General features: G+C 41.1%; 1 protein-coding gene across 5 annotated transcripts; it reads right to left on the bottom strand.

Moving 5' to 3' along the window:
- Positions 1 to 265: 265 nt before the first annotated feature.
- On the bottom strand, positions 266 to 20,158 carry si:dkey-239i20.4. 5 transcript variants are annotated; one of them, XM_020049382.2, is made up of 11 exons: positions 7,826 to 8,358; positions 7,469 to 7,623; positions 7,070 to 7,258; positions 6,812 to 6,977; positions 6,507 to 6,649; positions 4,720 to 4,907; positions 3,721 to 3,954; positions 3,513 to 3,634; positions 2,033 to 2,105; positions 1,503 to 1,751; positions 266 to 1,400 (listed from the first exon to the last, which is right to left on the bottom strand). In XM_020049382.2, the coding sequence occupies exons 2-11, from the start codon at positions 7,598 to 7,600 to the stop codon at positions 1,214 to 1,216; spliced, it is 1,683 nt and encodes a 560-aa protein (XP_019904941.1). In that variant the 5' UTR covers positions 7,601 to 7,623; positions 7,826 to 8,358; the 3' UTR covers positions 266 to 1,213. The 5 variants fall into 5 exon arrangements, with proteins under 5 accessions (XP_019904941.1, XP_019904942.1, XP_028977607.1 ...); XM_010872006.1 differs by lacking the exons at positions 266 to 1,400; positions 1,503 to 1,751; positions 2,033 to 2,105; ... (6 more) ...; positions 7,469 to 7,623; positions 7,826 to 8,358 and adding exons at positions 10,971 to 11,438; positions 11,866 to 12,118; positions 12,240 to 12,312; ... (6 more) ...; positions 16,934 to 17,075; positions 20,076 to 20,158; XM_013135073.1 differs by lacking the exons at positions 266 to 1,400; positions 1,503 to 1,751; positions 2,033 to 2,105; ... (6 more) ...; positions 7,469 to 7,623; positions 7,826 to 8,358 and adding exons at positions 10,971 to 11,438; positions 11,866 to 12,118; positions 12,240 to 12,312; ... (6 more) ...; positions 16,934 to 17,075; positions 17,606 to 17,668.
- Positions 20,159 to 21,597: the final 1,439 nt, after the last annotated feature.

Here is a 21,597-nt window from a genome sequence, read left to right as displayed (position 1 = left end):
ACCCAAGGGCTTCCCAGCCTCTCTGCGCCAGGCCTCTTTTTCCCTCCACATTGCTACACATGTTGAGTGTTGATGTTTGTTTGCTCAGACCAACTGATAATTCTAAAGACCAAATATATCATGCTTTGACAAAAAGTATAATGGGTATTTAGGAAATAAAGGAAACTATGACAAGTGAGAAAGAATTGAGGTACATAAAGCAAGTTAAATAGTTGTGACATTTGTGTAGATGGCAGAGTAACTGAGTAACATACATCTCTGCTCTTCAAATCATTTATTCAATGCAACAATAATGTTCTGCTTGCTCAAAGTTGAACATGGAAATTCCATTGGTCATCATATGTCTCAAGTATCACACACTGCAATCTTAGCTGGCAGAAGTAGCTATAACAAGAGCAACATCATTTTTACAGACATTTTATGAAAAGCAGCAGTAGTATGGACCTTTTGTACATTACTTTTGTTGTAATAAGAAACATAATTATTAGTATTTCAAACAAAGATATTGACATTGAAAGCAAAACATCAACCAAATAATATTGCAAATGAAATGTTTTGTGCAAAACAAAATGAAACGTTTTTGTCAAGGAATAATTTTAATTGATAATTCAGTGATATTTTATCTATTTGTTTCTTGCTTTTCAAAACATTTATTTTGCTATATTAAATGGTTTTATATGTCAAAACACTTTTTGGTTCTATGTTTTGCTTTCAGTATCAATATTTTTGTGTGCAATTCTAATAACTTTGGTTTGTTCTTACTGAAACCAAATAATTACATAGAGCAGTAGACTACAGATTCACTTCAAGACTGGAACATACCCCGTTTGCAAGAATCACAAATAAAGGGCCAAATGTGCTATTAAAGATAAATTACATTCCAAAACACATTTTAACAGTTTTCTACCTGTCTTCTGATGCATTTATATTTATTGAAATTAATTCAGAACAAAAGATTATTTTGGTTGAATAATCTTTTTTAACTAAAATGCTAAACAAGGAAACATACAAACAGAAAATGTATGGATACAAAAAATTATTTTAGAGGGCCCCCGTAAAGTTGTATATTAAATCCTTTACCATGTATATTTAAAGAAAACATAGCGCAGTACTTTCTCTTATATGCAAAAGGACAAATGGGAACATTGCAGGGTAGACGAGAAGACTGTGTCTGATTGAAAGCAAAAAACACTATTAAAAGAAGCAGCTTGTTTTACTTTTTGCATGTAGCTTTCATGCCCAGAAAGGTTGGAAAACCCTGCTGTAGAGTGTCATGAAGAGAGCAGTTCAGCTGGCACTGGGAGAGGACCACAACTAGCAGCACAGCCGCCCCACCCAGAGTGATCAGCCAGGGCGACAGAAGGGCCCACGGTCTGTCTGGGTCTGGCTCCGGCACCAACCTAAAAGTGAAAATGAGGTAACATTTTCTATTCACTAGTACATTCTGTCAATTCCCTAGGGCATATTAATGGGATAGTTGTTCTTCTTTCTGTGCTACCTACCTGGTCTTGAAGGGCTGGGCCACGCGCTCCCACTGGGTGAGGATGGCCTGTCGGGCCCCGTCCCACTGTCCTGGCCCTCTCAGGCGGTACTGGTATGGAGTGCAGGGCCCAAACAGCACACGGAGACCCAAACCAGGCTCCGTTAACAGCAGCCACGCGAGATTGGGACGAACACCTATCTCCTTTGCCATGGAGTCAAGATAGGGGATCCAATCGACTTTTAAAGCTGCCTGTATAGGACACTGGTATCTGAGAGACAAGTAGAGAAAGAAGTGGGTAAGAGAGAGAAGGATGTTTTTGTGAATCAAGTCTACACAAACACAAGACACTTTGGAAGACATTTTCATTTATCTCCACAGGTATAGTCAGCACATCTTTCATTACCAATGTAATCAATCAATCCACCATCACTGAGCGAAAGCAGAGGTGTTAGATCTGGGAATTGACCCAAATCTTCATGGCAATAGATAACAGTATGAATAAGCAAGGCAAATGGCCACTGGTAAAAGGCAGCACTTTTGGTGCTTTACCTCTTCATGTTTCTCTTTCTCTCCATCTCAATGATGGACAGCATCTTCTCTGGTGGTGGAAGCTGGTTCAGCCCTTCAACAAACAACCATGAAGAGTTCTTTTTAACACACATAAATATTTAGACAGTTTTGTATCATTCCAATGTGTGGGTTTTTACCTAGTGAGGTCAAGTGTGAGTAGAAAAGCCTGTGTAACATCAGACCTTGTTCTAAATGCATGTGTGGATAGTGGATCATTGATTTAGGTCACTGCCTTGCAGTACTACTGCGTAGTTGCGAACAGGTTTTCGAATCCTGGTCGCTGCACACTGACAGTCCCAGGGGATCAAGCAAAGAGCGTCGCAATACTGGCTCAGTACCGACAGGGGATGTCGGAAAGGCGTGCCTGGTCCTGTCACACTCTAGCGACTCCTTTTGTTAAGATCCTGCAAGCTCAAGCATGGTTCATGGTTGAGGAATGCGTTCAACTCCGATGAAAACTCCCTAATGGAGAGTGCATTGTGACAAGAAATAGAACTGCTTGCCAAGATTTGCATTTGGGCACACGTCTTGAGATTTGACTCTACTTGCTGGCAATGTCATAAACACAGACTAGACAAATTTGTCAGGGGAGTAACTGAGGTACTATATATAATAATGTATTAATTTGTAGGTATAGGTGTTGTCTTGCAATTGTTGTTTTTGGCATGGTCATCACTGTATATGAGAAGTGGCTTCCAATTTGACTTTAGTGGTATGTGTGTCTACAAGTATTGTATTAAAGGGACAGGAAGAGTTTTTGAGTCTCCAATGTGTGGGATTTGCTTATAATTTGAGTTTGTGTGGATTTCTTTAGATATTTGATTTTATACAATATAGTTTTCAAATATGTTTAAGATCTTAAAAAGAGAGAAAATGCTCAAAATGATTCCACAGAATCTGCTTATTATACCTATGTTTTAGTCCAGGGGTGTGTGTTAATGTATATGAATATGTATAAGTGTCTGTGTGTTTGTGTGCATGTGTGTGTGAAAGAGAGAGTGTGTGTGTGTCCAAATTTCTTTACATATGGTTATTCTATACTGTATAGATAAGTTGGGTAAATCTATTCACAAAATAATTACACTTGGATAATTTTAACATGATTTTTGAATAAATTCATGAATGTTTAAAATTAAAGTATAAATAGTAAAATAAACATTTACTGTAGTCAATAAAAACTTTTACAATGTATGTAGTTAAGGGTATTATTCATTTTCATTAGGGACAGAAATGGGTTAAAAACATAAAATCAAAAATCTAATTTGCTCTTCTGTGCATACAAGCAACCCAGCATAAAGCATTTGATATTGAAAATTAGTTCACTGTGAATTTTAATAGACTATTTTCAACTACTATAAAAAAATCAAGAAATCATAGTGAGATTTTCACTTCTGGGTTGCTGAGATGAGTTCAGACCAGGTGCAGAGTGTGTTTCCTTGTAGACCAGGAGTGTGTGTACCTGCCATGACTCTTGCAGCCCAGCGGACCTGCATCTCCATTCCGGGAAATATGGGCCCTTTAGACTGGAACATTCCAATGACGGCCAGCGTGGGGCATTCTAGGGATGGAGGAAACACCCGTCTGGAATAAAATAACAACCAAACACTTTTATCCAGAGCAATTCTTTGCCCTATCCATCAAGACTCTTGTTATAGATGTCCCAGTACCTGTACAGTGTGAGCTCCCCCTCTGGGCCTGACCACAAGGACTGGGGCAGAAAGGGGAAATTGCTTCTGTATCCAGTACAGAAGATCACTGCGTCAATATCCTCCTCTATGGTGCCATCCTGAAACTGCAGCCCTGACCCCTTGAACTCTGTTAGGTTTGGCTTCATTACAATTCCCCCCTGCAGAATACGGCCCGGAAGGTCATCGTTTATTAGTAGCCTCTGATCCATTGATCTGGGAAAACAGTTTTTATACATTTCTCTTTTTATATTCTTCCTTTTAAAACTGACCGTTGTAAATGTTGCCATAGTAACACTGCATTCAAAATTCATATTATTATATGTTTTGGGGGAATATGTTTATGTTCTTTTCCTCAGGGTCACCTTTTTAAATATGGAAAATGTTTATTGTTTTGTTAAACTGTATTAAATATATCACAAGCATGTTTGTTTAATTGGAGGGACCTAGGATTTAAAATCAAAGCAAGTACATTTCTTGCAATTTTATGTTTAAATGACATGCATGAGGTATTTAAGGATGGCTATTTAATAATAATGTTAATCTTGTAAATGGTATCGCGATACTAAATATTTCTTATTATGGTTATTAATATGAAACCAAAATTCAATAAAAGCATGTATACAGAACATGATTTGATCTTTTCTATAAAACCTCTCTTTAATTAAAGAAAGTCTTTCACAGAAAATGATGGAATCAAATCACAGCAACAGTCACACATTATTATGCAATCTTTTTTTTACTCCCTGACTTTAGGATTTAAAAGCATTTTATAGCTTGTACATAAACTAAATCATCCCAGATATAGGTATCATTATTTGCAGCTTGGCAAAACACACTCTTAAAAACCTTCCAAAAAGTATATATAAACAATATACAACTATTGTATTAAGAATAATACCTTATTCTAGCGTCTGTATCAAGGAAGGTTCCCGTAATTTGGGAATCCCTGTTTGGAAATAATGGTAGGGTGTTAGTCACCTGTCAGAGGGTTGTAGGCCATACAGACGGTGGTCGAATCGTTTGTTGAGGGTTCTATGGGCAAGCCAGTTGAGCAGCCATCTGGGCAGCACAGCAACAAACCGTGTGAGGACCTTCATATCTAGAGGCAGACCATTACTGGACATACGTGCTGCCACCCACGACCCCTCGCGGGTACTCAGGAAGGTCTGGGAGGCACAGGGGAGAGATTGTGGGAAAAGGAAGCAGGGGTGCGCCAATAAGATTCTCTGTAAGATTCTCTGTAAGATTCTCTGTACGACTCTGTAAGACTCTGTAATATTCTCTGTAAGATTCTCTGTATGACTCTGTAAGACTCTGTAAGATTCTCTTTAAGATTCTCTGTAAGACTCTGTAAGATTCTCTGTAAGACTCTCTACTCTACAGATGGCTCTAAAGATCAATTAATAATTGACATCTAATACATCAGCTATAACATTATGACCACTGAAAGGTGAAGTGAATAACACAGATAATCTAACCCTTGTGGGGTGTTCCCGGTCTGCAGTGATCAGTACCTATCAAAAGTGGTCCAAGGAAGGAAAAGTGGCGAACTGGTGACAGGGTTATGGGCGGCCAAGGCTCACTGATGTACGTAAGGAGCCAATCCAACAGATGAGCTACAGTAGCTCAAATTGCTGAAATGTTAATACTGGTACTGATAGAAAGGTAGAAAGAAGAGACAATGCATTGCAGTTTGTTGCGTGTGGGGCTGCGTAGCCACAGACCAGTCAGGGTGCCCATGCTGACCCCTGTCCATGTCTAAAATTGGAATTTGCATCAGAACTAGACCAAGGAGCAATGGAAGAAGGTGGCCGGATCTGATGAATCACGTTTCCTTTTGCATCACATGGATGGCCGGGTGCGTGTCTGTCGTTTACCTGGAGAACACATGGCACCACGATGCACTATGGGAAGAAGGCAAGCCGGCGGAGGCAGTGTGATGCTTTGGGCAATGTTCTGCTGGGAAACCTTGGGTCCTGCCATTCATGTGGATGTTACTTTGACATGTACCACCTACCTGAGCCTTGTTGCACCCTGTCATGGCAATGGTATTCCCTGATGGCATTGGCCTCTTTCAGCAGGATAATGCACCCTGCCACAAAACAAAAATGGTTCAGGAATGGTTTGAGGAACACAACAACGAGTTCAAGGTGTTGACCTGGCATCCAAATTCCCCAGATCTCAATCCAATCGAGCATCTGTGTGATGTGCTGGACAAACAGGTCCGATCCATGGAGGCCCCACCTCGTAACTTACAGGACTTAAAGGATCTGCTGTTAACATCTTTATGCCAGATACCACAGCACACCTTCAGAGGCCTAGTGTAGTCCATGCCTCGACAGGTCACGGCTGTTTTGGTGGCAAAAGGAGGACCTAAACAATATTAGGCAGGTGGTCATAATGTTATGGCTGATCGCTGTATATTGGCAAGAGCCACAACGACAGGTCAATTACCGAACACTGAAAATGAACTTCTTATAAACACTATTTCAAAGTTAAGCTAAATTAAACAAATGGTACCCGGAAAAATGCATCCGAAAAGACAGAGGGAAACAATATACTGACATCTTCTGCCAGACCTGAAATAAAAGCATGCCTGTGTGGCCGAATTCTGAATACAGTGTTTATTCACTGCATTCCATTTACCAGCAAGCTAACAGACCAGGGCTGAGCTAAAGCTTCAGCACAAACAGCTAACACAAACCCTTAGGTTTCAGACAGGCAGTGTTCATTGTATATTAAACTTGCTCTGCCTCCTGTACCACCTTCTCTGCAGCCCTGCTGATCTCCACGGCGATGTCCCCTCCAGAATTCCCAATCCCAATCACCACCACCCTCTTCCCTCTGAATGCTTCGGCATCCTTATACTCCCAGCTGTGTAGGCAGCGACCAGGGAATGACTCATGGCCTGTATGGAAAACAAAAGTCGGGGGGTTGAATAAGTAGTGTAGCTGTGGGCCGGCCACAAGCAAAACATTTCACACATTCTATTTAGAATATTTAAAGATAGCCCAAGGGTAGATAGCCCGGGCAGATTTGTTTGTGATTGTGCGACAGACACGTTGTTTACCTGGGAACTGTGCTAGCGGTAGGAATGGGTGTGTGAAGTGTCCCGAACACACCAGGACACCATCAAAGATGTGTGTATCCTCCCTCCCGTCCCTGTGCTTTGTCACCACCTCCCACTGGCCTGAATGACTGAAGTCTGGTTGCTGCCTTACACTCTGCACGCTGGTCTGAAACGCACACATTGACAGTTGTCACGTAAACGACTAGGGAAGGGACAGGGAATATTTGGCAAATATGAGGTAAACAAGGGAGTATGAACCCGGAAGATGATGTGTCTGAGGAGGTCAAAGTGTTGAGCGTAGAGCCTGAAGTACTGCAGCAGCTGGGAGTGTGTCATGTAGTTGGGGTATTCAGGAGGCATGGGGAAGTCACTGAAACACATCATCTCCTTAGAGGTGTTCACCACCAGAGAGCGGTAGATACTAGCGCGCCCTGGCTCGGGGGTTTCCTGTGGACAAAGACACAGGGGTTTGTCTGAAATGACACCATTTCCTATGTAGTGTATTATTGCTGACTTGTCAACAGTAAGACACCTTCGGGTGTTATTTTAGACATACCCAGGAACACTGTTGGTGATGGACAGTTTACCAGGGATGCATAGGCCAAGGTAGCCCCTTCTACTTGTCTCGTCCACTTCTTACGTCATTCCCAGTCTCACCTTGAACCTCCACAGTCCCCCGATGTCATCACTGCTCTCGAAGCAGGTGGGTTCCAGGCCTTCCTCCAGGCAGCCCTTGATGGTGGTCAGACCTGAAGCACCCGCTCCGATCACACACACCCGTCGAGACATACCGTCAGTCCGTCCTTCAGTCTCTGTACATAGAATTGGAGACACTTCAGACGTCCTACTTCAGTTTCCACTGAGCTTAAATTGAAACCATTGCATCAGCCAAAAGAATTGTCCAATCTTTATTTTGTCTGCACTGGCAATGTAAATCAACAAGTGTCCAACTCACCAACAGAATCCCAGCTGATGACGATAAACAAAGCAAAATTACAGGTAGACTATACTCACATGGTCATGGGATGGGTTTGAGAAACCTGTCTTGCCTGTGTTTTCCCTGGTTGTTAGCTGATTTTGACCTACTTCCCCAGGCTGGAATCCACAGAGAAGAGCCAGCTGGTGAACAACACTCCCTGCTTTTGTGCCTGCTCTCCGTGGTGGGAAAAAACTTTAAACTCCCATAAACCAGGTTGTTGTGTAACCCCTCAGCCAGTCAGACATTCACACTGCCTTTCAAGTGGACTTTGTTTCCTGTCTGCTGGAACTCTGTCAAATGCACTTTGTTTTGGTCCTGTGCTGTCCCACTTTTCCTCATGTTAGGTTTTGGGATGCATTCTTGGAAGACTTTTCTCCCTGATCTGAGAACCCTGTCCTACTTACGTATGCTCAGAGCACGACATCAAAGTAAGGCAAGCACACGAATCAGGAAGTAAATCAAAAGCAGGCTAGGGGAGTGTCAAAATGAGTTCATCTTTTACAGACATCATAGCCTGAGGGCTGTTGCCAGCCTACAACTTAATATATCTGAAGACTGTTACTATTGGCCTATAGAGCTCAGCTATATCTCACTAAAGCAGTGTTTCTCTACCCAGCACCTGGACACCCCCCTGCCCTGCATGTTTTAGATCTCTCCATGCCCTAACATTCCTGATGTGGCTCATGAAGGACTTGATAATGAGATGATCGTTTGAATCAGGTGTGACAGAGTGGGGAGAGATCTAAAACATGCAGGGCAAGGGAACGCCCAGGAGCAGGGTTGAGAAACACTGGTCTAAAGGTTGTTACCAGCTTACAGGTTTGTCTACCTTTTTTGAAGTCTTATTCAGCCTTATATTAATTGAAAAAAACATTGAGATTGGTTAATTGTTAAGTTAAAAATATTTTTTATTTTAAAATAGTGACCTGGTCAAGATAGCGGCACACACAGATTCAAAACACATTAAAACATAAATGTCAAAACTATTCAGTTTAAAACATCAACAAGAGATTCACTGAGGAGGTGACATCCAAATAGTTGTCAAAATACTGAGAGCCCCGACTTCATTGTTCATCATTGTCTTTTATCTCTACAAACCTTTTTGTAATGTTTCATTATAACCTACCCTCATCACAGCAGGTGCAGGAGAGTTGAAGATTGAGACCAACAGTATGCTCAAGCAGGAATGATTTGCCAGCGCAGCACAAAAATCCAGAAAATCACATTGTATGATTTTTAAATAATTAATTAGCATTTTATTGCATGACATAAGTATTTGATCACCTACCAACCAGTAAGAATTCTGGCTCTCACAGAGCTGTTAGTTTTTCTTTAAGAAGCCCTCCTGTTCTCCACTCATTACCTGTATTTACTGCACCTGTTTGAACTCATTACCTGTATAAAAGACAACTGTCCACACACTCAATCAAACAGACTCCAACCTCTCCACAATGCCCAAGACCAGAGAGCTGTGTAAGGACATCAGGGATAAAATTGTAGACCTGCACAAGGCTGGGATGGGCTACAGGACAATAGGCAAGCAGTTTGATGAGAAGGCAACAACTGTTGGCGCAATTATTAGAAAATGGAAGAAGTTCAAGATGACGGTCAATCTCCCTCACTCTGGGGCTCCATGCAAGATCTCACCTCATGGTGCATCAATGATTATGAGGAAGGTGAGGGATCAGCCCAGAACTACATGGCAGGACCTGATCAATGACCTGAAGAGAGCTGGGACCACAGTCTCAAAGAAAACCATTAGTAACACATTATGCCGTCATGGATTAAAATCCTGCAGCGCACGCAAGGTCCCCCTGCTCAAGCCAATGTCCAGGACCGTCTGAAGTTTGCCAATGACTATCTGGATGATCCAGAGGAGGAATGGGAGAAGGTCATGTGGTCTGATGAGACAAAAATAGAGCTTTTTGGTCTAAACTCCACTCGCCGTGTTTGGAGGAAGAAGGATGAGTACAGCCCCAAGAACACCATCCCAACCGTGAAGCATGGAGGTGGAAACATCATTCTTTGGGGATGCTTTTCTCTGTAATTGCAAACAAAGGTTTCTGTACCAAATATTAAGTTCTGCTTTTCTGATGTATCAAATACTTATGTCATGCAATAAAATACAAATACATTTCTTAAATATCATACAATGTGATTTTCTGGATTTTTGTTTGACTTCTACATGCTGGGAAAACCTGCAAAATCGGCAGTGTATCAAATACTTGTTCTCCCCACTGTAACTGCATCATCAGCATGGAACTGACAACTAGTGTTAGACAAATTTCACCAACACTATTACCAAAAAACTACAGTGGACAAAATACAGAGCCCTGTAAAATTGCCTTTTGGAGAATCAACTTATCAGACATCTTGCCATCAAACGGCATAGAAAATAGTATTACACACTGATAATGCTTACAAGTGCTATAATTTAATTGAATATTGCAACGTTTTGGTCAAAGACCTTTGTCAGGCACGTTTCTTTGACTGAAACGTTGCATTTTTCTATTACATTATTTCACTTGTAAGCAGTAACAATGTGCGAGACTGTTTTCTATTTCGTTAGATAATTTTTCTCACACTTGGTCATTTATTGTCAGGTGTGCGATCGGCTGCTTATTTTTGATAATTCCATCAAACTGGACACAGTGGGTTTTATCTGAGAGGTATCTTCTGAACCAAGAGACTGCCTGATCATATAATCCCATGTTCATCAGCCTTTGTGACATGACGTCAGGATCAACAAGGTTAACCCCTTAGCCATGTATGGTGAGGAAGGCTGTTTCTGTTAACTGGTTTAGAAACAGTCAGACGATGGATATTCAGAGTATGTTGGAGCCAAAATAGCTAATTTATTTATTTGTATGTTTTGTTGTTATGCCCCAATTAAGTTGCATTTATGTGAAATATATTTTATGATTATTAGAATGAATAAATAACACCTATTCCAGTGTTATGTGCAATTAGGAATTATTGTATTGAAAACATAATGGAGGTTGTGATTAGGCATACCCCTTTTCTCCCAGGTACCTACACCACATTGAGAGTGGGCAATATTGGCAACTGGAACCGCAAATGGACCATTCTAGGCAAATGGACCATTCTTCAAGGGGAAATGAATTACACCTAAATTACACTTTACAATAATTATTGTTACAGCACCATTAAAAGTCTGTCTTTCCACCCAGTTCTCACATTCTTTTATTGGTACACAGTACATTCCTGGATGGTGTTGGATCCCTGAAAGGGAAGGGCTCTGATGTAGTACAGGAGTGGGGCGATAAGTGGGGGAGGTGTTCAGGTGTTGCTCCAGGCTCTCTGGGTGTTGTTGAGACGAGAGAAGGTAATGGATGAGGAGGTGGCGGGGGAGGGGAGACAGGTGTAGGTAATGTAGTAGGGACAGAGTGAAAGGAAAGGGGGTCTGTCCGGGGGTTAAGGCGGGAGGAGGGAGAAGGTGGAGGGGTGGAGGTAATAGGGAGAGTACGAAGGTGTTCAGGTGCTCCAAAGGGTGATTTTGGAGAGGAGGGAGGTGAGGTAGGAGGGTGGGTGGTGGTAAATGTAGTACGCGGCTCCTCCTCCCACCATTGCTGTGAGGCTGCCCTTCAGCATACAACCTGCCACGGAACAGCCCTGGTTCTCCTCCACCTAGATCCGGGACGGACACACAGCATAAGAACCTACACAACATCAACATCAAATTCTGTCTGTTTAACATGACTATCATACAGATAGAAATATTTATTCATTTATTTTTGACTTCACTCTATATTATAATTATTGGTAAATGACTAGATACTCTGTATTGGTGGAGCTGGCAGTAATATTTTGCTGCAATTTTCAAATCTGTAAACTGTCCATGTGAGCAGTGGCCTCAGACCGAGGTGGAAAAGGGGTATTTAGTATATAGGGCCCTAATGTGTAGAGGGGCCCACGAAAATGTTTTGAATCTTGAATAAAGAGGGGAGGGGGCCCCAGAAACCACCTATGTACAGAGCCCAGAATTTTGTGCTACATCCCTGTATGTAAGAAATAACATTGGATATATCTTCAGGGTGAATATTTCTGAAATCACCTTTCTGGTCTTGAATGGCTGGCACATGCGATCAAACTGGGTGATAATGGCTTGACGTGCCCCAGACCATTTTCCTGGGCCGGTGATGCGGTACTGGTAGGCAGTGACGGGACCCCACAGAACCCTCTTGAACAGAGGGTAGTCTGTGAAAAAGAGCCAAACCAGACTGGGTCGGGCCCCCACCTCTCCAGCAATGTCATCCATGTAGGACACAAAGTCCACCTGCAGCGGCACCAACTTGGATATGATGTAGCTGAGGACAGATTGATAGTCGCCATTTACTGATTATTCAGAATGGATAAGAAACACCTTGCATTTTACATATGGTTCATGTGGTACAGATACTGTGACTATGGGAAGAAAATCCTTCTGACTTTTTGTTCATGTCCTTAGTGTCACGCTCCACAGCCCTCAGCATGGCCTGTTTGGACGGCAGCTTCTTATGACCTGAGAAAAGCAAGAAAGTCTCAATACATCTCTATTCACATTAAGGATTATGACTCCTGAACGATGTCTATCTTTAAAGATATCAAAGATGTGTGCTGTTTTTTTGTTAGTATTTGACCAGTTAGTATTTTAACTACTGCCTACCCACAAACAAACTCACCCTTGAAGACACGTGTGACCCAGCGTGACTGTATCTCTGCCTGGGGCATGATGGCTCCCAGGGCGTGGATGAAGCCCACCACGGCCAAGGTGGGATGCTCCAGTGTGGGGGGGAACACATGCTTGTACAGTGATACCCGGTGGTCAGACTTGTGCATTACATTGGGAGGCAGGAAGGGAAAGTCGTAGTTGTAGCCCGTAGCAAACACAATCACATCCACCTAGAAAAGACACAGACACACAGAGAGTCAGACAACTGTTGATTGGGTGTTTTTATACAAGCATGAATGCTTCAGTTTGTGTGTGTGTGTGTTTATACATGTGTGTCTGTTCACCTTGTCTACAACACTTCCATCTTCAAACACCACACTGGAGCCTCTGATCTGTTGGACGTTGGGTTTGAGCATGACTCCACCTGTTAAGATCTTATTGGGAAGCTCATCGTTGATTACCGGAATCTGGCTGAACAATCTTGATCAAAATAGGAGGAAACGCAGGATGAGGCAGTGCAATGGAAGAGGGGAAAAGGATTGGCTCTTGCTTTGACTGCAACTAAAGGACCTGTATTAGCTTAACCATTAGTTTCAGAAAGTCAGATAAACAGACCAAAAAGTTAATTGTATGGAAACTCATAATAGTTCATCAACAAAGGCATGTGTATAATCTCCAAAGACTCTACTTACCATACAGAGGTTTGAATTTGTTTCACACTGTCGACTGAGCTGGTAAAAATATTTTTGTCCCCAGGTACTGCAGGTGACCAAGAAAACGATGTAATCCATCTTTTTTTTATGAAGTCCTCTACACTCAATTAGTGTTTTTCCATGACTTCAAAAACATTGTTCATGTAATTCAACTTTAATTCCTGAATGTAAGTACCCCACATCTGGGGTACCTCTTTTATTTAATTAAATTCAGTCTTATACGAGAATGGTAGGCCCTATCTGGGCATCCGGTGTCTGCTGAATGCTGAGAGCCTTGTCTTTCCAGCGATGCCTTCCAATCTTTGGTGTGACTCACTAGCATAGAAATCTAACATGTTGTTATTACACATAACCGATTGCATTGAAGATAACACTGCCAAACATATGTCAATTTAGGTGACGATAGTAATTTACTTTTTTGTCAAGTAAAAGGATGAGAGAATCGTGGAAACCCCTACTCTTTAACTGCCCAAGGGGTTTTGATAAAGCCTATATTACCCCAAAAAGCATGCACGGATGCGTAAGTAAATCCACCAGAAATATTTGCAATATTGTATAACCGTAAACGTTACTATAAAGTAGCTGCTGAAGGTTGTAGCCAGCAAAGTTTTTGTATATCCTGATCCAAAAATGCACACACAGATGCATACTTCTATATGCATTAATTCTATAACAGAATTTGTTATGCCGAGGTTTGCAGGACCGCTACTCTAACACTTACACTATTTAACAAGTGACACTCAGTCCATCAATCAGTCACTCAGTAAGAGACATTCACTCTTATTGGCTGGCTCCGCTTACATGGTCTGGCAAATATTAAATAATAAACAGAAACATGGTGAGTGTAGAAGATATCATGAAATTTGATATGTTTATCTAGCTTAGCTGGGGGAAAAACACATTTTAACAACATTGTTAATAATAAAGAACAAATTCTACACCCCGGACGGTAAGTAGAGTCTATGGAGGTTATACACATACATTGGAGATGAAAAACATGTTTTTGCAAAGCTTTTATGGGTTTTGATAAATCCGTCTCATTTTCCGCAACTAAGGTTCAGCTGATATGTAGCGCTTTTAGATGTGTTCGAAGCTACAGTCGCAAGGCTACGCGCGCAGACTTACCTGTGTTTGGGTTTGAGGGCATACATGGTATGATCATACATGGCGTTAAGCTTCTTCTCTCCCAACCAGTTGAGCCAGTTGATGGGCAGCAGCTGAAACAGGATGTGGACGAAGCGGGTGTTGTATTTCATGTCCACAGGCAAGCCGTTGTCTGACAGAACACGGATAACCCAGGCACCGCGACGCGTGCTGAGATACACCTGCGCAATGGGAGAGAGGTTTACAACGTTTATCATCATGTTTAAGGCAGCAGTGTTCCTGCAGGTCATAAGCTGCATCGACAGATCAAGAGATCAAGACACAGATATATTAGAAGGAAGCAGAAGACACAAATGAACAGCGAAACTACAGCGGTGAGACAGTGAATTCTGAATCGGACCAGCTAGCTACCTGCTCTGCCACTCGGCTGGACTCCACAGCGATGTCTCCTCCAGAGTTACCGATGCCGATCACCACCACCCTCTTCCCATGCAGGTCCTCTGGTCCCTTATAGTCCCAGCTGTGGAAGTACTTCCCCTCAAATGACTTAATACCTGAAACATACAGTGTCATTGATGACAACAGGAAATACAAGTTTTTGCTCCTAAACTTTTTTTTTTGTCTTACCACACATTTGCTTTGGAGGGTCTACGCTAGGTTATTGTAAAACAATTCCATTGTGTTGATTTCTTTTGCTGCTGATTGGTTGATTATGACTACTGACCTGGAAAGTCTTTTAGTGGCAGGTGTGGGTAGGAGTAATGACCAGAGCACACAATGACAGAGTCAAAGACATGCGTCTCCTTCTCTCCTTCCTTATTTTCAGTCACCACCTCCCACTGGCCTGAATGACTGAAGTCCGGTCTCTGTCTCACACTCTGCACGCTGGTCTAAAACACAAACAATCGCGCACGCAAAAGTGCATGCATGCAAACACACCCACGTACACCCAAACCAACATTAAATTCACCAACAAACCCGGTAGAGCCCAGTATGTCTGGAAAATCACCAACACAGCGCTGTTACCTGGAAGCGGATGAACTGCAGCAGTTTGAAGTGTTCGGCGTAGAGCCTGAAGTACTGCAGGATACGGGAGTGGTGCATGTAGTTGGGGTAGTCAGCTGGGATGGGGAAATCGCTGTAACACATCATTTCCTTAGAGATGTTGATGGTGAGGGAGCGGTAGATACTGGCTCTGTTGGGCTCAGACACTTCCTGGCAGGAGACATAAAGGCTTTGGTCAAAAAGCAATCACAGGGGCCCCTAAATGGCAGAGCGTTAATGTCACCACCTTACGGTTCGCAGCTCCATTGGGAGACCAGGGTTTGAACACAGCTTTCAGATTCGTGCAATTAGCATCCGTATTTAGGGAGTTTGGTATCCAATTTGGTTGCCCTGATGATTTTAGCTATACTAGGGGTTGGGGTGCTTGTAAGCTGAATCGAGGAGAGTGCAATCCTTCTGGCTTGTAACGACTCTAGAATAGGTGACTGAGTGAGCAGCGTGATAGGGGCCAGAATGGTGTCGGATGTACAGGTGCTGGTCATATAATTAGAGTATCATCAAAAAGTTGATTTATGTCAGTAATTCCATTCAAAAAGTGAAACTTGTATATTATATTCATTCATTACACACAGACTGGTATATTTCAAATGTTTATTTCTTTTAATTGTGATGATTATAACTGACAACTAATGAAAATCCCAAATTCAGTATCTCAGAAAATGTGAATATTACTTAAGACCAATACAAATTTTTTATTTTTTTGAAATGTTGGCCAACTGAAAAGTATGAACATGAAAAGTATGAGCATGTACAGCACTCAATACTTAGTTGGGGCTCCTTTTGCCTGAATTACTGCAGCAATGCGGTGTGGCATGGAGTCGATCAGTCTGTGGCACTGCTCAGGTGTTATGAGAGACCAGGTTGCTCTGATAGTGGCCTTCAGCTCTTCTGCATTGTTGGGTCTGGCGTATCGCATCTTCCTCTTCACAATGCCCTATAGATTTTCTATAGGGTTAGTTTGCTGGCCAATTAAGAATAGGGATACCATGGTCCTTAAACCAGGTACTGGTAGCTTTGGCACTGTGTGCAGGTGCCAAGTCCTGTTGGAAAATGAAATCTGCATCTCCATAAAGTTGGTCAGCAGCAGGAAGCATGAAGTGCTCTAAAACTTCCTGGTAGACGGCTGCGTTGACCTTGGACCTCAGAAAACACAGTGGACCAACACCAGCAGATGACAAGACACCCCAAACCATCACTGACTGTGGAAACTTTACACTGGACTTCAAGCAACATGGATTCTGTGCAACCTGGTCTCTCATAACACCTGAGCAATACCACAGACTGATCGACTCCATGCCACGCCGCAAATGAGATACTGAATTTAAGGTTTTCATTAGTTGTCATTTATAATCATCACAATTAAAAGAAATTAACACTTGAAATATGTCTGATTGGAATGAATGTATACATTATACAAGTTTCACTTTTTGAATGGAATTACTGAAATAAATCAACTTTTTTATGATATTCTAATTATATGACCAGCACCTCTATTTTAGAAGATACATACTGTCATTTTGCATTGACTGTTCTGAGTCCTCTGGGAGTAGCTGCAGGGCCTTAATTACTAATTGGATACAATTACTCACTTTAAACTTCCACAGTCCCCCAATGTCATCACTGCTCTCGAAACAGGTGGGTTCCAGACCTTCCTCCAGGCAGCTCTTAATGCTGGTCAGACCTGAAGGACCTGCCCCGATCACTGCTACTGTACGCACCATGACGATGGAACTACACAGAGAGAGAGAGACAGAGAGAGAGAAAGAGAGATATCTGTAACAGCATCTTGGCTACCTGAAACAGGGCATCGAGGCTACCTATAGGGCATCTCGGCTACATTGGTAGGGCATCTTGGCTACTTGGTAGGGCATCTTGGCTACTTGGTAGGGCATCTCGGCAACTCAGAAGGGCATCTCGGCTACTCGGTAGGGCATCTCGGCTACTTCAATATTTATAGGGCCTCTTTGCACTCTGGACTTAGAAATATTTCTCATGCATGTCAATGGGCCATCACAGCTTTATATGAAAAAATACACATATGACCAAAAGTTTTTCCTTGTAAGATTACATATCTCTCCTGTCTATTTGTAATAATGCCCTGTAAACTACAAATCATTAAAACTAGAAATCTGTAATACAATTAAACAAAAACTCATTGACTCCATTAACCTAACCCTAATTCACAAAACTAACTTGATGTTAATAGATATTTTAGAACATTCTATGAGATGGTATTTGAAGTGGAGAGGACAAAAACATACCTTCATTGCTGTTAGAACCATGTCTTATCATTCCAACAGGGCCATTACCATGAATAACCCTGACTAGAAAAAACAGACAATGCTGCAAAAACAACAATTGGCAACATTTGGAAGTAATGGTAAAAGTAGCTTATCTTTAACCTGTTCAATACCCAAGATAATGTAACAAATCTACAAATTTCTTATATGGGAGTATTAAATCTAGCAACATCACACTCATATCTAAAGGTTGGAACCAGATCAGACAATATTATGGAGGAATTCTTTAGTCATAGATCCTGAAATGTAACCCGCAAAGTATTCAATTCATCCTTGGGAGTTGAGACTATTGCTTAGAATACGTCACCTGGAAACTAGTCTTGAAGGAGATGCTGAAGTAGCTTGGCTGTATCTTTATCTAAGGCCAAGATATGGGCAACATGGTAACTTTCATTCACACTTTACATTGTGTATAATAACACATTTTACACCAAACATTAAACCTAATTTAGAGAAAACACAGTTTAGACATAGTTTTAGTTAATTTTGTAAAACAGCGTTAGAGTTATGGTCTCCAAGATGCCCTATTTTCCTAAATATAGTTATTTTCACTATATTTTTCATAATATAACAAATATCTACAGTTGTTTGTAATGAATATGGATTGTATCTATTAATTTCCTATAATAAGTTAATCAATTCCCAGATCAATTTAAGTGTTAATCAATTTAAGTGTTATAAAAAAAAAATCTGTATTTTTGGTCCATCTGATAGGGCCTCTTTGCTACCTACAACTTACAGTTTGAAATTATCATAAATCCCAAAATAAATGACATAACATTGTAAAACTGCATGCAACTAACAGGAGAGTTCTAAGGAACACGCTGGCAAAGTTAGAAATGTCTGACAGCATCAAGTCATGAACATTTCTTATCCACCTTTGTAAATTGTCTTCAAACATCAGATGGATGTACAATCATGCAATCTACCAAGATTATTTCCCCCCATTTGAGACAAAAACAAATTACCATGGAGAGAATGAGAGAGAACAATCTTATTACTAGCTACCTAGTTATGATCCCTCAAATAAAACCTATAATTCTCTCTTTTTTTAGGTATTGCTATAAGATAGGGCCTTTAGGCTACCTGTTTCCAGTGTTTTCATAATTAAATGTAACATTTTATAGATTATTAATAAAGTACTGTTTGTAGCATTGAAAATGGAAGAGGACAGTGATAGCCATGTGTTAATTTATGAAAATAATATAAAATGTAAATATTTATTCAAGAAAAGAGAGATGTTAACCTAGAGGCCCTACAATACTTCTAAAGAGAGAGGGAGAGAGAGAGAGAGAGAGAGAGAGAGAAAGGAAGTGAGATGTGTAACTAAACCAATATATTCCACAAGGAAACGGCTATTCTCTGTATTGTGTACACATAATATGGCCTGTAATCTCTTTCAAACTTGGGCAATGGGAAAAGTAGTCAACTCGACATGAATACCAATCAAAATGTTACTTTGACCTTTAACCCAACTCCTCTAAGTTCGCATTAAGAATGCCTCACTGGACACCAAGGGAGGAACTAAGTTAAACTGTCATGGGCAGGACAACAGATTTTTGCCTTTGCTGGCTCTGGGATTCAATCTAGCAATCTTTGATTTACTGGTCAGAGACTGTAAGGGAAGGAAAAACACAGTAGTGAGGAGGACAGTAGGTTATGGGCCAGAAAAAATGCATTCATTTGACCTTCATTGAGGGGCTTTTTTTTTTTATGGGACCCCCTCCAATGTTCACGTGCTTGTTGTGTAATTTAGCTTTTAAAAAAGTATACCCATTAGTGTGTAATGAACACAATCACTAAGGATTTTCCGAGGATGGTTTAAGTAGATCCACTTCATTACAGTAAATTATTTGTCACATGAATGAAGCACTGTGCACCCAGCAATATTCATTCAGTTTGCAGTCAAGCGTGCCAAAGAGCACCTCACAATCTTAGGCTGGGAGTCCATAAGAGTATCGCATTCTATACTCAGCCTGACATCTCAGATACATTGGCTACACCAGGGCCGCCCAACCATGTTTATAGAGATCTACAGTCCTGCAGGTTCTCTCCACAATCCTGTTCTAGGATGTATTATCCTGTGGGTTCTCTCTAACACGAGATTGTAACCACCCTGATTTGGCATCTGGCTAATTACTTTAGATTTGAGAAAAACCTACAGCGGCAGCTATGAAAGAATCCACAAAATTGATGGATCTTTATTTAATTTCTTATTTCAACACACTTCAGTCTTTTTATAACAAACACTGAATCTAAAACGTGGTTATCCTTATGAGTACAAACTAATGAAATCCTAAAAGTTTGTTTCTGAGGGAAAATATCTCTTTGGGTATCGTATTAAAAAGTATTTATCTGAGTCTTTATTCCACTGTAAGAGTAAAAAAAAAAAACTAATCCATATGGTGAAACAGTATTGTCCATGTCTTACCTTAGCGTTGGCAGTTGAGAGCTGTGTGTGCCTCAGTAGTTGAGAGCTGTGTGTTGGTTAGAAGGCTCATCACAGCACCTCTTAAACGCACATAGTGACCTTTTATTTTTTGTAATCATCAAACAAGGTTTCGATCAAAGTTCATATGTGACTAGATTGGTGCAAGTTAGACATCACAGCCAGAATAAATATCTGGCCACTCAACACATCAGGTCATGTCTGTGACCTAGATTATATCAAATGTTACTAGGTTTGGTTCAAGAATAGCATCAACGTACATTTTATTTTGCATTTAACTTTTTAGGTCAGTTGGTAATTTTTAGGTCAGTTGGTCATTTCAAGCCATGCACAACAGATTAAACATTTTGTCATTTCATTTTAGTTAGCAAATGTAATACCATTTTAACTACTGTTCCCTGAAGGAGGGGAAGTAATTACAATCACTGAACTACTGTAAGATAGTTGCATCTGTAGAAAATTCATTTGAATTCTATCCCTGTTTGACAGTGTCCCTTTTGATTTGAACAAAACCATCTATAAATATTGTGGTGCCCCGACCTGCAACACCACCCCAAAAGAAGTTCCAGAACCTTCCAGGGGCAATCCCACCCCTGCATGGCAGTATCTTACCGGGGCCTTGTCTGAAGAGGTATAAGGAGGGTCCAAGATAGCAGAAATGGGGAGTAGCCAGAACAGAAGCAGAGGACGATGCAGTGGGAGAGGATCCTGTAATTGAAGAGGTCAGAGAAGGCAGAAGGGCAACTCCTGCTCACCGCATCTTGGCAATGCCCAACAATCTGGGCCTCTGAAAGACGTTTTGTAAGGAGGAATGGTCCAAAATACCTTCATCCAGAATCCAGACACTGATTAGAGGCTATAGGAAGCATCTAAAGGCTGTTATCTTTGCAAAAGGAGGCTCTACTAAATATTGATGGGATTTTTCTGTTGGTGTACCCAAATTTATGCACCTGTCTAATTTCGTTTTGATGCATATTGCACATTTTCTGTTAATCCAATAAATCTCATTTCACTACTGAAATATTACTGTGTCCATCAGTTATTTGATAGATCAAAATGGAATTGCTGATCCAATCACCCAATTATTTATCATGGAAATTGTCATTGCTGCTATCCCTGCATTTCAGTTGCACATGTTACTTCGCACCTTCAATTTGCCTGCGCTGAATTTAGAATTGCCATTGTACTTGCATTTTTCAGTTGTTGCATGTACGTCTACCTCGGGAACCTCATTGCTGCTATCCCTGCATTTCAGTTATACATACTTCCTTACACATCCAACTTACTCAATTGCACAGTCAGAATTGCCATTTGTACTTGCATTTGCCTCATCGCACAATTATTAATTTCCCACTTGTACATACATATACTTAATACTAACATTTCTGCCCACCCCTATCTGCCTTGAGCTACAGTAACAAAAGAACAGGTGGAACAGGTGTGGAACTTTATTTTTATAATGCCTGCTCACGCAAGGCAGATTGATTTTTTTTTTAAATCAAAC

Source organism: Esox lucius, chromosome 8 (genome assembly GCF_011004845.1).
Source record: "Esox lucius isolate fEsoLuc1 chromosome 8, fEsoLuc1.pri, whole genome shotgun sequence".
Lineage (NCBI taxonomy): Eukaryota > Metazoa > Chordata > Actinopteri > Esociformes > Esocidae > Esox > Esox lucius.
Note: the sequence above shows the minus strand (reverse complement) of the source record. Positions and strands in the feature narration are given on the sequence as shown.